The 14,776-nt window shown below is 40.5% G+C and overlaps 1 protein-coding gene across 1 annotated transcript in view; it reads right to left on the reverse strand.

Annotated features, from left to right (window-relative positions):
* LOC124267187 (kinesin-like protein KIF16B) overlaps positions 1 to 14,776 on the reverse strand; it is a 75,510-nt gene continuing 60,734 nt past the window's right edge. The window contains 9 exon segments of the mRNA XM_046702102.1: positions 1 to 4,929; positions 6,039 to 6,119; positions 6,497 to 6,586; positions 6,867 to 6,992; positions 7,292 to 7,339; positions 7,618 to 7,675; positions 7,983 to 8,159; positions 8,613 to 8,758; positions 9,926 to 10,055. Of these exon segments, the coding sequence (XP_046558058.1) occupies positions 4,774 to 4,929; positions 6,039 to 6,119; positions 6,497 to 6,586; positions 6,867 to 6,992; positions 7,292 to 7,339; positions 7,618 to 7,675; positions 7,983 to 8,159; positions 8,613 to 8,758; positions 9,926 to 10,055 (1,012 nt within the window). The 3' untranslated portion in view covers positions 1 to 4,773.

Genomic DNA, 14,776 nt, shown 5'->3' on the forward strand with positions numbered 1-14,776 from the left:
CACTGTGGAATGAAAACTTTATTATAAAATGGACAACTGATTGTGTACATGGAGTAACAAGGCACAGTGTGGTACTGACAGTGGTGACCAGAGATAGCTGTACAAATACACTTAACCAGGATTTCTGTAAGTGGAAACATCGGGACCTGTGTGTCCTTTCAGCAGTGCTCATGAGCACCAACACATTTCCAAACATTTCTGTATGCATGTCTTCCACGGACAGAAGTTCATCCAAAATACAGGATAATGACAGCCATATTTGTACTGACTAGCTGTTCCTTTTGTTAGAAATGTGGATTATTCACATGTAAACCAGTCCTCAAGAGAATAGTACATTGGGATACTTTCATTAAGGATTATTGACTCTCATGCAGTTAAGTTTGTGACAATTACTTTATGAAGGACATATTAATACTACTACCAGTACTTAACAGTAGTCATTCTGTATACACTAGTATGAAAGAATTGGTTGTCTGTAAACCTCTTTTGAGAAGTTCATATTCCATCTTTTTGTAGGACTTTGTTCTAAATGTGTGGATTTATCAATCAACATTGCCTGAGAAACCTTACTTAATGTTCAATGAAGCTTGAACAGGACTTAAATATATCCAAAGAGAAATAAAACACTGGTGAGAAGTTACAAGTAATTGCAAAACTTGATTCAAGCTGCCATTTTGTCAGTATTCTGAAGCTAAATAAAGTGACTGTTAAAACACCTATGATCCATCAGTTGTACAAACCAAGCTCTGGGAAATGACTGACAATACTCTAATAAAGCACAACAAAACAGAATATAGCACTCATCATCAAAACGTAAGAACTGCAGTCTACGAAACCATCATAGTGTCCACACAATGCCAACTGATAACAATAGCGTAAGAGTTGCTTAAATTTGAACAACAATTGCACATCAGCAATTCACATACTGTAAAGATGAAAATATTTGATTAAACTTTAAAGTGTCCTTCATTGATATTTATTCTTAATCCGGGAAATATGTTTCACAGGGTATATAACAGGCTGGTTGTTTATTATAGCAGGTAATGGTGCAAGATTGGGTTAAAAATAAGTACAAATATTTGGGATATTGTTATTGTTTTGATGACAATATTGAAATATAATGTGCTTTTGCATAATGTTTTTTTTCAAAGAGGTTTATGACAAGATTTTTCAACATGAGTGAGTGAATATTGCTTTAACACTGCATCAGCAATTTGGCAGCGATCAAGGAGGGTCATATAAAACAATACAAGCAGCAGATGAAGGGCATTACTTTTAGTACAATAGTGTATTACTAAACCCTGACCCATGTCCTCATGTGACCAATCCCTAAAGGAAAATGCTATGTATTGAGTGCAAACAAAAAAATAGTTTCCTTTCATGATAAATGTTTGCCATAAAATAACAATCCCATCATTCTATTTTACAAAATATCTCATCAAAAGGTCTGGGCCCCATTTCACAAAGCTATCTCAGTGCTGCGACTGCTGTACCTCCTATACTGTAACATAGACTTATGACAGTCGTAGCGTGACGATAGCTTTGTTAAACGGGGTCCTGAACATTACAAAGCTGTATAATGGTAGTGACAGCTGTAAATGTGCTCTTTCTAAGAAAATGAAAACACCAAGCTTCATCCTTTATCTACCCAAACAAACTGAAACAACGAAGGCAGCCAGTGCTGATATATCCTGTTAGCAAGACATCAGTGTACACTGGATACAATATACAGTGGAAGCTGTCGGGACTACAGAAATAATCCGGTTTAGACAGCGTGCCGGATTGTACAGATGACACGGTTACTTCCGACTAGAAGTGAACAAGCTTTGTCACTCTCATATACATTGTTCTATCACAATAAAACATGTCAACCTACATGTACAAGTATACCCATGCTGAACTAAGATTAAAATGTCTTTGTCGACAACCATGTTGTTACAATGCAGGATTAATTGGTGACAATACGCATCCAGCCAAATCCTCGCCACGCGCCGGATTAGACAGCGCTGATTGCAGTATAACCCCATATTCGGGCGGCTCATTTCATGCCGAGATCCAGAATTGACAGCTGCCGGATTGCAGAGCTTTTAAATGATGATAATTGCACTAGCCACAGACGGGACTGAGATGTTATGCCGGTGTTGACAACTTGCCGGATTGGACAACTGCCAGTTTTGACAGCTTCCACTGTATATATAATAACGTCAGGTTAGAGAAAGCCCAATGTGGTGTTAAAAACCATCATATAAATACCACTTCTGTGAATCCTATAAGCGTTGGTGTGGTGCTGTGTGTCATGGATCCAGAAATCCCAATCAGAGGGTCCTGGTGGAGCTAAGGCCACATAAACAATATTCTTGTTTCTCGTCACTTTTTACAACAACAAAAATATGCGCCGGTGGGCGGAGTATATTTTTACATTTTTTTTTATTTTATAGTCCAAAACCCCTTGATGTCTGTGGAAATTTACACCTTTTTTCCGATAGAAAATCAAAATTTAGAAGTGTGAAAAATTCAGGCACATTTTGAGTCAAGAGCTGCATTTTCTATAGAGTCAAAAATCATAAAATCTTAGGGTCAGATCAAATTTTTGGGTCGGGCGATAATGCGAAACAAGAATATTTTTATATATGGCCTAAGGGTCACAACGCTTCAAAAAGAATCTTGACGCTGATTACTGGGCTGAGATCAAGATAAGATTCTTTAACAATAATCTCCCTGTAACAAACATGGACAGTTGAGCTGAAAGCTTCCAACACACTATTCTTTAATTACTTTGTTTAGGTTCAACCAAATCTGTAAACCAAGTAATTAAAAAGGCAGAAGCATGAAAGACATAGGCCTACATAGCAACAATGTTAAACAATTTACAACACAAATGTGCACACTGAAAGACAGATGTTACAGAAAGTCGTCTAATGAGATTTTGTACAAGATGGGCCTTGCCCTGCACTGCCACACATCATCATTGTAACCAGTATCTGTGATGCTTGTATCTGCCTCCCAGGCAGCCATCACCAGCCATGTTGATGTCCTACCACTATGGTATCAACTTGTTACAAACTGGCCAGGCCCTGTTACCAAGACAGTTCACTGAGAGTGAGTGAGTCAGTGAGTGTGGTTTTACGCCGCTTTTAGCAAAATTCCAGCAATATCACTGCACTGGACACCAGAAATGAGTTTCACACATTGTACCCATGTGGGGATGTTCACGAGACGAGCCCACCAACTCCACAGACCCTGTACCACTGGCATGTCAGTACTATCATGTCTGGGGCAAAGCAGGAGTTGAGGCCAGTATTGAAACCAAACTCCCAACTTATCCAGTGAAATAGCAGAGCTCAAACTTCGAAAATGTAGGAGATGTGACCAGTGTTTGAAACCAAACTCCCAACTTATCCAGTGAAATAGTAGGGCTCGAAAACTTTGAACATATAGGAGTTGTGGCTCCCAACATATCAGACGAAATGGTATCTGTGGAACGTACTACCCCCACCAATGGCCTGTCACCATGTACCTGTGGTGATCTGGATGTGAGGACCCCTGTACTCGAGGTGTCAATATTGGATTAGGTGAAGTCAGGGGGTACCTGCTCCTAATATTAACCACTAGCCCATTCTGGTGTTGTACTGTCTTTGACAAAGCCGGTGTACATACCAACTCTCATAAGTGCAGAGCAGGCACTATTGCTGGCTAAAGTTAAAGAACTACCATCGCAAAATTTCAAGCATTTTAATTTCATCAGACAGAAACAGAGCATAGAAACCAGCATATCTGTCATGGAATGCATTTATATATACACAATTTACCTTTGTACAACGAAATCTCAAAAACATGCATATCAAGAAACAATAAATTTACAGAATCTATACAATCTAAATTTATGTAAAATTCACATCCCTTCAGTATGTACATAATAATAAAATATTCACAAACTGCCATATATGCCAAGTTCTTCAGTTTCTTGAAAGAATGCTTAGCTATAAATAAGTTCGTTTAAATACAACATTTAAAATATATCTTGAATTAAAATATTATAAATGAAAAGTTGTTAAATACTGACTGAGTGATATATCCCATAATCACCTGGTTACATCAACTGTATATCTGTATGCATTACTGACATGTACCCAGGGGCAGATCCAGGAGTTATTAAATAGGAGGGGTCCCACTTAAACTATTTGCACTTTCAGTTGAGTTGGCAGCTTTAATGGGCCAAGAGAGAGAAGAAGAAGCCATCCAAAAAACACCCCCAAAATATCACATCACAAAATGCAAATATAATGTAAACAATGTTTTTTCACATTAACAACAAAATCAACATGTTATTATCATTGGTAATACATTTAAAAAGTATCATGGGATAGGGGGATATGCCACTGGGACCAGCCACCTGCAATTGTATATCTTTACTGATATTAAGTAGTTACCGGTACTATATTTACTGTATACAAAATAAATAATCATTCCATTAACTCAATTACAAATAATCCCTACATAGCTTTCAAATTTAGTAAAAAATACAGAAAAATTCAATGGACATTGTTTAACAATCCTAACACAAGTTTTATAACATCCATCACTTAGTGGTTTAAGTTGAGAATAGACGTAAATAAATGCTGCATGATAATAACTCTAGATGTAACGAAAGCACCAGCACTATATTTAATAAAAGCACAGACAGTTCTAAGATAGTTGCTGGGGCAGTTGCTTGGCAACAAATACCCATAACACTTTGTAAACACTGCCTGGATTGGTTGATGAGGCAGTTCATCATGCTGTGCAGTGTTTAGCTGTCTCAAACAGTCCTTTCCTGAAGAACGGATCAAAGTCACACAAGATGAGTTTAGTCATGTGCTTGTTGTTTGTTGGGTGGAGAGGTGTGTTCGCAGATCTCATACACACTTCTATCAGGTTTTTCAAGTATTGCTGCAGAAAAAAAATATGCAAAAACATTTTAGCAATCTGGAATCGAAAAATATGCATGGTTTGAATGACTACATTTCCCTTCACACTACTCATCAGTGCCTCAGGGATCTTTATACCAAGTAATCAAACGTAAACAAGGCTGACGGGATTCAGATCCATGATTAATATTTCTATAGGGTAGTTTCCACACCTAGGGTAGCAGTAGCTACCACATATAGGGTAGTTTCCACACCTAGGGTACCAGTAGCTACCACATATAGGGTAGTTTCCAAACCTAGGGTACCAGTAGCTACCACATATAGGGTAGTGCCAGTAGCTACCACATATAGGGTAGTTTCCAAACCTAGGGTACCAGTAGCTACCACATATAGGGTAGTTTCCACAAACCTAGGGTACCAGTAGCTACCACATATAGGGTAGTTTCCACACCTAGGGTACCAGTAGCTACCACATATAGGGTAGTTTCCACACCTAGGGTACCAGTAGCTACCACATATAGGGTAGTTTCCACACCTAGGGTACCAGTAACTACCACATATAGGGTAGTTTCCACATATAGGGTAGGTCCAGTAGCTACCACATATAGGGTAGTTTACACACCTAGGGTACCAGTAGGTACCACATATAGGGTAGTTTTGAGAGGTAGGGTAGTTCCCACTTGTAGGGCAGTTCCCCTATATAGGGTAGTTTCCATAGGTAGGGTTATTCCCTCATATATAGGGAGTTCATCTCATAGAGGCACGTTCAAGACTCAACTCGAACCTTGATGATCTGGGTTAGAACAGGTCTTCAGTAACCCATGCTTGTCGTAAGAGGCAACTAACAGGATTGGGTGGTCAGGCTTCACTGACTTGGTTGACACATGTCATCGGTTCCCAATTGCGTAGATCGAAGCTCATGCTTTTCATCACTGGACTGTCTGGTCCAGACTCGATTATTTACAGACTGCCGACACATAGCTGGAATATTGCTGAGTGCGGCATAAAACTAAACTCACTCACTCCAGAATTGGGGTAGAACCTGTGAGGCAAATGAGACTGGGCAGATCTGACTAAATCAGATGAGATGGCAATACCAGGTACATGAAGTGATTATAAAGGATATCTCACCTCTAGCTGCACCCGTCTCTCGGCCACTACCTTCTCTGACTTGCTGAACATCTTGCGAGGTGGGAACACTAGTATACTGGTCTGGAGAGGAATACAAGTAGGGATCAGGCCTTAAATGTTCTATCCATATTTTCATGTGTGTGAAATTATTTTAAATTATTTTGCCATTAAAATGACAGCATTTGACATCTCTGAAGACTCCTTATGATTCAACTGACCCATATGAATAAATGCTTTTTCTGACACCATGTTTTTTTCTGCAAGGAATAGATACTGAATAAAACAGTGTCCTATCTATGTTCATTAACAAATGAAGACAAACAGTTACAAGTCATAGACAAAAGGACATTATGCTCATTTATCTAAACACTATCAAGTTATCTGAACATTAAACATTGGACCACCTAAGAGCTGTTTTGGTATATATTTTGTTGACTGAGTTTCCCCTTGTTTCCTACCTCTGGGTATTTCTTCTTCATTATCTGATACAGATCTCTAAAACGACTGTACCGCCGGAATATTGTCCAAGTGTCCTCACCAACACTGACCTGTACAACAACAAGGAGAAAATAATGATGATGAAAAAATAATTATAATATCACTTAATTTCATGAAGATCCTTTACACAACAACATGATCCTTGTTAAGTACACAGCTTCATGGATCTCTTACTGCTTCACAAGCCATAGTTATTTCTAACTTAATTCAATTTATTCTACATCTTGAAATCTTGTTTTCCAAATATTACAAAAGAAAAATGAAACAACTACTTTGAAATTTCTAAGTGGTAATCAAAATGACAATGCTAAATTACTTGATAACACTGACCTTGACCTCATATTCATGATGTGCGTCACTCCCATGACCCCTCAAGGTGAACGTGGGTATACTGATATAGATGCGAGATGAAGGACTCGAGAAGCTTCCGGAACTTGACGACCCACTGGTCTGACTCTGGAATTATAAGAGCGTGACACAACATCAGGCAATAGTCAGCTGCATCAAGTTTGATGAAAATATTCCAGACTTGTCAACTGATGGTTGATACTAAGAGTAACAATTCAAGGTAGGGCAAAATGACATGCATTCGGTCAGGTCAAACATACATCTTCTTTAACATGCACATGGTCCTGAAACCTGTTCTGTTTACATCTACCACAGGGTCGGGAAATATGAACCTTCTGTAAACCTAATGATAGATATGTACAGGTATTGTGTTCCAACAGTGACAAGTGAGTCAGTAGGCAACTCACCATCCTACGCGGCGACTGGTCTGGGCTGGATATATTGTTGTTCAAAGACTGACGAGAGATAAAAAGAGATCATTATTAACTTACAATATTACCAGGAATTATTCAAATATCTTTAGAAGAACTGTTATGCTAAAGAAAAATATCAAGAGAAATATACATCCTCTTGAACATCAAACAACTGACAATGAAGTAAACAATGAAATATACTTTGATATCTTATCTATAATCTTTCATAAACACAGATAATGACAATTGTTTTTATTGTGTCATTCCTTTCTCATATACTATCCCATCAAGATTGCATTTGAGATCTGAGATCTGCTTACCATAGTTGACGTGTAAGGGTTAGACCTTGTGGGTGTTGACACTCTTCCCATGCCATTACTGGAAGCAAAACACATCAAGATACAACTCTCCTGAAGATTTCTTCCATACTGCACAATGGTATAGACTCCATTCTTACCTATTTACACGAGGCACACAATACATAGACTCAATCAAATACATTTAACATACTGGAAAATATATTTAATACTGATTCAAACTTATTTCAAAGTCAGTGAGTTTAACAAAATGAAATCCTTCTCATTGCAGACAGATTCACATTCAGCATGTTTATCAACACGGCTCAGAGAGGCTGAACTGACCTTGATCAGTATATCTGACCTTCACTAACTGTTTGGTCACCTACTTTTCTAGCTTGGCTCGAAGCTGCTTGAGTTCCCTGCTATGAGCTGCCTTGAGTCTGAGAATCTCCTTCTCTCTCTCTATCCTCTCATTCTCCTTGTCTATCTTCCTGAGTCTGTCTCTCTCCACTTTCTCCTCAAACAGACGCCGCTTCACCTCCTGCTCCACCAGGCTGTTGATCCTGAACAACGCCAATTCAGTGAGTATCAGTAACTGGGCTGTATTTAGTTCAGATAATGAAGCATCCCAGGTCAATTGGTGAAAGTGCCACAGTTTGGTGTAGCCAAAAATATCTTCCAGGAATTATGGAGGATCATTTATAATGGAAGAATGTTAAATAACAAGAACCTTTGGCAAATGACTCACCACTGATGATGTATCATGATCACATTGTGACGTTATGAACAATGGATGATGTCATATCACAATATTCTCAATAATGGATGAACAAGAATAATCGCTAATTATGCAGAAGACCCGGGTTCTACTACCCATGTGGGTACAATGTGTGAAGCCAAACTTTTGTGTCCTCACCATGATATTGCTGGAACATTGCTAAAAGGCAGTAAAAATCCCTACTCATTCATTGACACTATCATTGTCAATTTCAGTAGTCCATTCTATATCACCTCACCTCTCCTTGTGCTCCATATCTTGCAATCTAAACTTTTCAAACTCAATACGATCCAGTTCTGTATCTCGCTCCTCCTCAAACTTCCTTCGTTTTTCTTCCAGCTCCTGTTGTCCTCTCTCAATATCTTCTCTCAGTCTCTCCATCTCCTAAAACACATCCATAACATTCTAACTGTACCTCATCTTCTCATGTATTTTCACCTTATCTTCTCATGTATTTTTATGTTTCTAAATGAATGGTTAACAAGATTAAAGCTTTTAATAATTCTTGCACTTCCAGAGAAAACTACCACACCACACTAAACTTCTTTGAGTGGCATTTAGATGTTGTGGTACTAAGCAAGGTTAAGGTATAAGGATAGACAACTTATTCATAACAATCAGGACTGATCTTTCAGTGTAGGTTCAAATACCATCATCAATCAACTGTAGCGGCCATTAAATTTTCGAATCCAGTGCCAGGATTCGAACCAGGGACCTTATGATCCTAAGTCAGATTCCTTGTCCACATGACCAAAGAGGTTAACCCCGTCAGCAAGCTGACAAGGTAAGGGGGCGGTGGGGTAGCCTAGTTGTTAAAGTGTTGGCTCGTCACGCCGAAGACCCAGGTTCGAATCCCCACATGGGTACAATGTGTGAAGCCCATTTCTGGTGTCCCCCGCCGTGATGTTGCTGGAATATTGCTAAAAGCGGCGTAAAACCAAACTCAGTCAGCCAACAAGGTAAGGATGTCATCTGTGGGATGCCTCCACGCCCTGCTACATACACACCTCCTGCTTACCATCAACTCATGAAAGATTCCAATCAGTCATAATCTTATTCTTAGTGTTCCTGGCTTTAACTGGAATTATCCGGTAGTTTTGTTTGATCCTATCTCATTCACTCTGTGTACAGATTCTCCATTCCCATGAAGATCCAGGTTAGAATTGATCTTCAGTAACCCATGCTTGACGTAAGAGGCGACTAATGGGATCGGGTGGTCAGGCTCGCTGACTGGGTTGACACATGTCATCTTATCCCAATTGCGTAGATCGATGCTCTTGCCGTTGATCACTGGATTGTTTGGTCCAGATTCGATTATTTACAGACTGCCGCCTTAAAGCTGGAATATCGTTGAGTGCTGCATTAAACAACCAACCAACCAACCATACCATTGTAAGCACACCTAAGTCTGTTCAACAGTATAAACTCTACATCATACTTGTTTATATGATGCAATGGGTAGCTTAGCAGTTAAAGAAATTGCTCATCACCCCTAACACCCCGGTTCAATTCCCAACATGGGTAAAATTCATTCAAAATTATGTATTTTACCTGTGTCTGTTGGTATAGTTTTGTCTTCTCAGCTTCAAACTGTTGGATCTTTCCATCCATCTGCGCTCCCAACAGCCCTTCTATGTCTGTGACACAGCTAGCATCCCGGGAGTTCCTTTCCGACATCAGCCTGCAACACCATTGACAGTGAACTTAAGCAGGGTGAACAAAAGGGATCATTATTACTAAGGCTGGGACAGGTCCAAATTTTCTACTAGGGTACCCCACCCCCTATTACCTTACCCTACCCGGATACCCATTATGTTAATTCTTGACATCAAATTTGCAAGAAATGGCAATACATTCTTGAGTTTGGGGGCTACAATTTTGAGTTTTTCAATAACTTAACCATGAATTTTATTCAAAAGAAGCGACAGTAAATTATGTCTAAATCTTCAAAGACAATACAACCTTTTAATCATGAAAGAGTAACATTGTTTAATCTAATAGTCACATGATCATAACGGGTACAGGTATTGAGACGGGTAGCCGGGACCAACTCATCACCCACCCATTCCGGGTTACCCGTCCCAGCCCTAATTATTACACTTCACAGCAGTGCATAGCAACAGGAATCATTCTCACGTAGCATAGCAAGAGGATTATGATTGTTGTGGCATTCCTAGACCATCAACCTGCCCCCCTGTACAGAGTGTATGATGTGTGCACAACATACCCGGCACTACCTCAGGGCTAGTGAGTGGGTGAGTCTAGTTTTACGCCACACTCAGCAATATTACAGCTATATGGCAGCGGTCTGTAAAATAATCCAGTCTGGACTGGTCTTCATGGGTTGGTCCTGATAGTGAAAACCTCATGGCCAGTCCTCCGAGTAAAAACCTCATGGCCAGTCCTGACAGTGAAAACCTCATGGCTAGTCCACATAGTGAAAACCTCATGGCTAGTCCACATAGTGAAAACCTCATGGCTAGTCCACATAGTGAAAACCTCATGGCTAGTCCACATAGTAAAAACCTCATGGCCAGTCCTGACAGTGAAAACCTCAGGGCTAGTCCACATAGTGAAAACCTCATGGCTAGTCCTGACAGTGAAAACCTCATGGCTAGTCCACATAGTGAAAACCTCATGGCTAGTCCTGACAGTGAAAACCTCAGGGCTAGTCCACATAGTGAAAACCTCATGGCTAGTCCACATAGTGAAAACCTCAGGGCTAGTCCACATAGTGAAAACCTCAGGGCTAGTCCACATAGTGAAAACCTCAGGGCTAGTCCACATAGTGAAAACCTCATGGCTAGTCCACATAGTGAAAACCTCATGGCTAGTCCACACAGTGAAAACCTCAGGGCTAGTCCACATAGTGAAAACCTCATGGCTAGTCCACATAGTGAAAACCTCATGGCTAGTCCACACAATGAAAACCTCATGGCTAATCCACATAGTGAAAACCTCATGGCTAGTTCACACAATAAAAACCTCAGGGCTAATCCACACAATGAAAATCTCAGGGAAAAGTCCACACAATGAAAACCTCAAGGCTAGTCCACACAATGAAAACCTCAGGGCTAGTTTACACAATACAAACCTCAGGGCTAGTCCTAAAAATGAAAATCCCAGGGCTGGTCCTCATAGTGAAAATCTCAGGGAAAAGTTCTCAAAAACGTCAAGACTATTCTTCACAGTAAAACCGTAAGTCTATCCCTCTCGTTAGAAAAGACAGTACTTGTCCTCAAAGCAAAAACCCAAGGCTAGTCTTCACAGTTAAACATACATCTCAACTATAGCCTGATCAAATATCAAAGTCACTGAGATATCTAATATTGGCTACAAGATAAGTATATACTTACTGTGGTGGTACAACCCATCTCATATGACAAAAACAATTAAACTCTGAAGAATATATCTAACCACACTTCAATGTGTGTTCGCAAAACATTCTTTCAAGATTGAAGATAGTCGCTAACAGGTCAACTGCCAGATTTGGGATCCTGTGAAGAATATTATCCTTGCCATCATTAAATGTCTGATGCTATCAGAATCTTGCCAGAGGCTTCACGTGAATATTTATTTGACAATGTGATGGTCTGATTATATATATACTATTTATACTGGACTTAAGTCTCTTAAGTCTTACCTAATGTCAGTGACACCTATCTCTACCTCAGCTTTACCTAATGTCAGTGACACCTATCTCTACCTCAGCCTTACCTAATGTCAGTGACAACTATCTCTACCTCAGCCTTACCTAATGTCAGTGACAACTATCTCTACCTCAGCCTTACCTAATGTCAGTGACACCTATCTCTACCTCAGCCTTACCTAATGTCAGTGACACCTATCTCTACCTCAGCCTTACCTAATGTCAGTGACAACTATCTCTACCTCAGCCTTACCTTACCTAATGTCAGTGACACCTATCTCTACCTCAGCCTTCTAATGTCAGTACCTCAGTGACACCTATCTCTACCTCACCTAATGTCAGTGACACCTATATCTCTACCTCAGCCTTACCTAATGTCAGTGAGCCTTACCTCATGTCAGTGACACCTCTCTACCTCAGCCTTACCTAATGTCAGTGACAACTATCTCTACCTCAGCCTTACCTAATGTCAGTGACAACTATCCTCTACCTCAGCCTTACCTAATGTCAGTGACAACTACCTTTATCTCAGCCTTACCTAATGTCAGTGATCTCTACCTCAGTCTCACCTAATGTCAGTGACAACTATCTCTACCTCAGCCTTACCTAATGTCAGTGACACCTAATGTCTACTATCTCTACCTCAGCTCTCCTTCTAATGTCAGTGACAACTATCTCTACCTCAGCCTTACCTAATGTCAGTGACACCTATCTCTACCTCAGCCTTACCTAATGTCAGTGACACCTACCTCTACCTCAGTCTTACCTAATGTCAGTGACAACTATCTCTACCTCAGCCTTACCTAATGTCAGTGACACCTATCTCTACCTCAGCCTTACCTAATGTCAGTGACAACTATCTCTACCTCAGCCTTACCTAATGTCAGTGACAACTATCTCTACCTCAGCCTTACCTAATGTCAGTGACAACTATCTCTACCTCAGCCTTACCTAATGTCAGTGACACCTATCTCTACCTCAGCCTTACCTAATGTCAGTGACACCTATCTCTACCTCAGCCTTACCTAATGTCAGTGACACCTATCTCTACCTCAGCCTTACCTAATGTCAGTGACACCTACCTCCACCTCAGCCTTACCTAATGTCAGTGACACCTATCTCTACCTCAGCCTTACCTAATGTCAGTGACACCTACCTCTACCTCAGTCTTACCTAATGTCAGTGACACCTACCTCTACCTCAGCCTTACCTAATGTCAGTGACACCCATCTCCACCTCAGTATCTCTAATGTCAGTGACACCTATCTCTCAGTCTTACCTAATGTCAGTGACACCAATCTCTACCTCAGTCTTACAATATGTCAGTGACAACTATCTCTACCTCAGTCTTACCTAATGTCAGTGACAACTATCTCTACCTCAGTCTTACCTCATGTCAGTGACACCTATCTCTACCTCAGCCTTACATAATGTCAGTGACAACTATCTCTACCTCAGTCTTACCTAATGTCAGTGACAATCTCTATCTCTACCTCAGCAGCTATCTCTACCTCAGCCTTACCTAATGTCAGTGACAACTATCTCTACCTCAGTCTTACCTAATGTCAGTGACAACTATCTCTACCTCAGTCTTACCTAATGTCAGTGACAACTATCTCTACCTCAGTCTTACCTAATGTCAGTGACAACTACCTCTACCTCAGTCTTACCTAATGTCAGTGACAACTATCTCTACCTCAGCCTTACCTAATGTCAGTGACAACTATCTCTACCTCAGACTTACCTAATGTCAGTGACAACTATCTCTACCTCAGTCTTACACCTTGTCAGTGACAACTATCTCTACCTCAGTCTTACCTAATGTCAGTGACAACGATCTCTACCTCAGTCTTACCTAATGTCAGTGACAACTACCTCTACCTCAGTCTTACTCTCAGACAACTATCTCTACCTCAGCCTTACCTAATGTCAGTGACAACTATCTTTATCTCAGCCTTACCTAATGTCAGTGACAACTACCTCTACCTCAGTGTTACCTCGTCAGTGACAACTATCTCTTCCTCAGTCTTACCTAATGTCAGTGACACCTACCTCTACCTCAGCCTTACCTAATGTCAGTGACAACTACCTCTACCTCAGTCTTACCTAATGTCAGTGACACCTATCTCTACCTCAGCCTTACCTAATGTCAGTGACAACTATCTCTACCTCAGTCTTACCTAATGTCAGTGACACCTACCTCTACCTCAGTCTTACCTCGTCAGTGACACCTACCTCTACCTCAGCCTTACCTAATGTCAGTGACAACTACCTCTACCTCAGTCTTACTCGTCAGTGTCTCTACCTCAGTCTTACCTCGTCTGTGACACCTACCTCTACCTCAGCCTTACCTAATGTCAATGACAACTATCTCTGCCTCAGTCTTCCTTCAGCAGTACCAACATAACTCCTTGAGATCAGCCACTACTTCTCCTCTATCTCCCTTTGTGCATGGAGTATCCACCATGTACACCCTTCTCCTACTGACAGACATGCAAGGCCTGTGACATGTTAAATGTTATTCATGAGTTGACTGTCTTCCTGATGCACGCCCCAGGCAGGAATATAAACCATCAGTTACGACCCTACCATAAAGTACAGTAATAGGGCTTGCTCTCCAATGAACATGTCTCCCTCCAGTTGATTGATATCAATCCTGGGTATGGTAGTCTATGTTCCACAAAACAATCACAGGACTAACATGATCAGACCTCCCATACTTACACACAAACTAGAATAGTTGTAGGACTATG

Source organism: Haliotis rubra, unplaced genomic scaffold (assembly GCF_003918875.1).
Source record: "Haliotis rubra isolate DU_JTF1 unplaced genomic scaffold, ASM391887v1 Scf13, whole genome shotgun sequence".
Lineage (NCBI taxonomy): Eukaryota > Metazoa > Mollusca > Gastropoda > Lepetellida > Haliotidae > Haliotis > Haliotis rubra.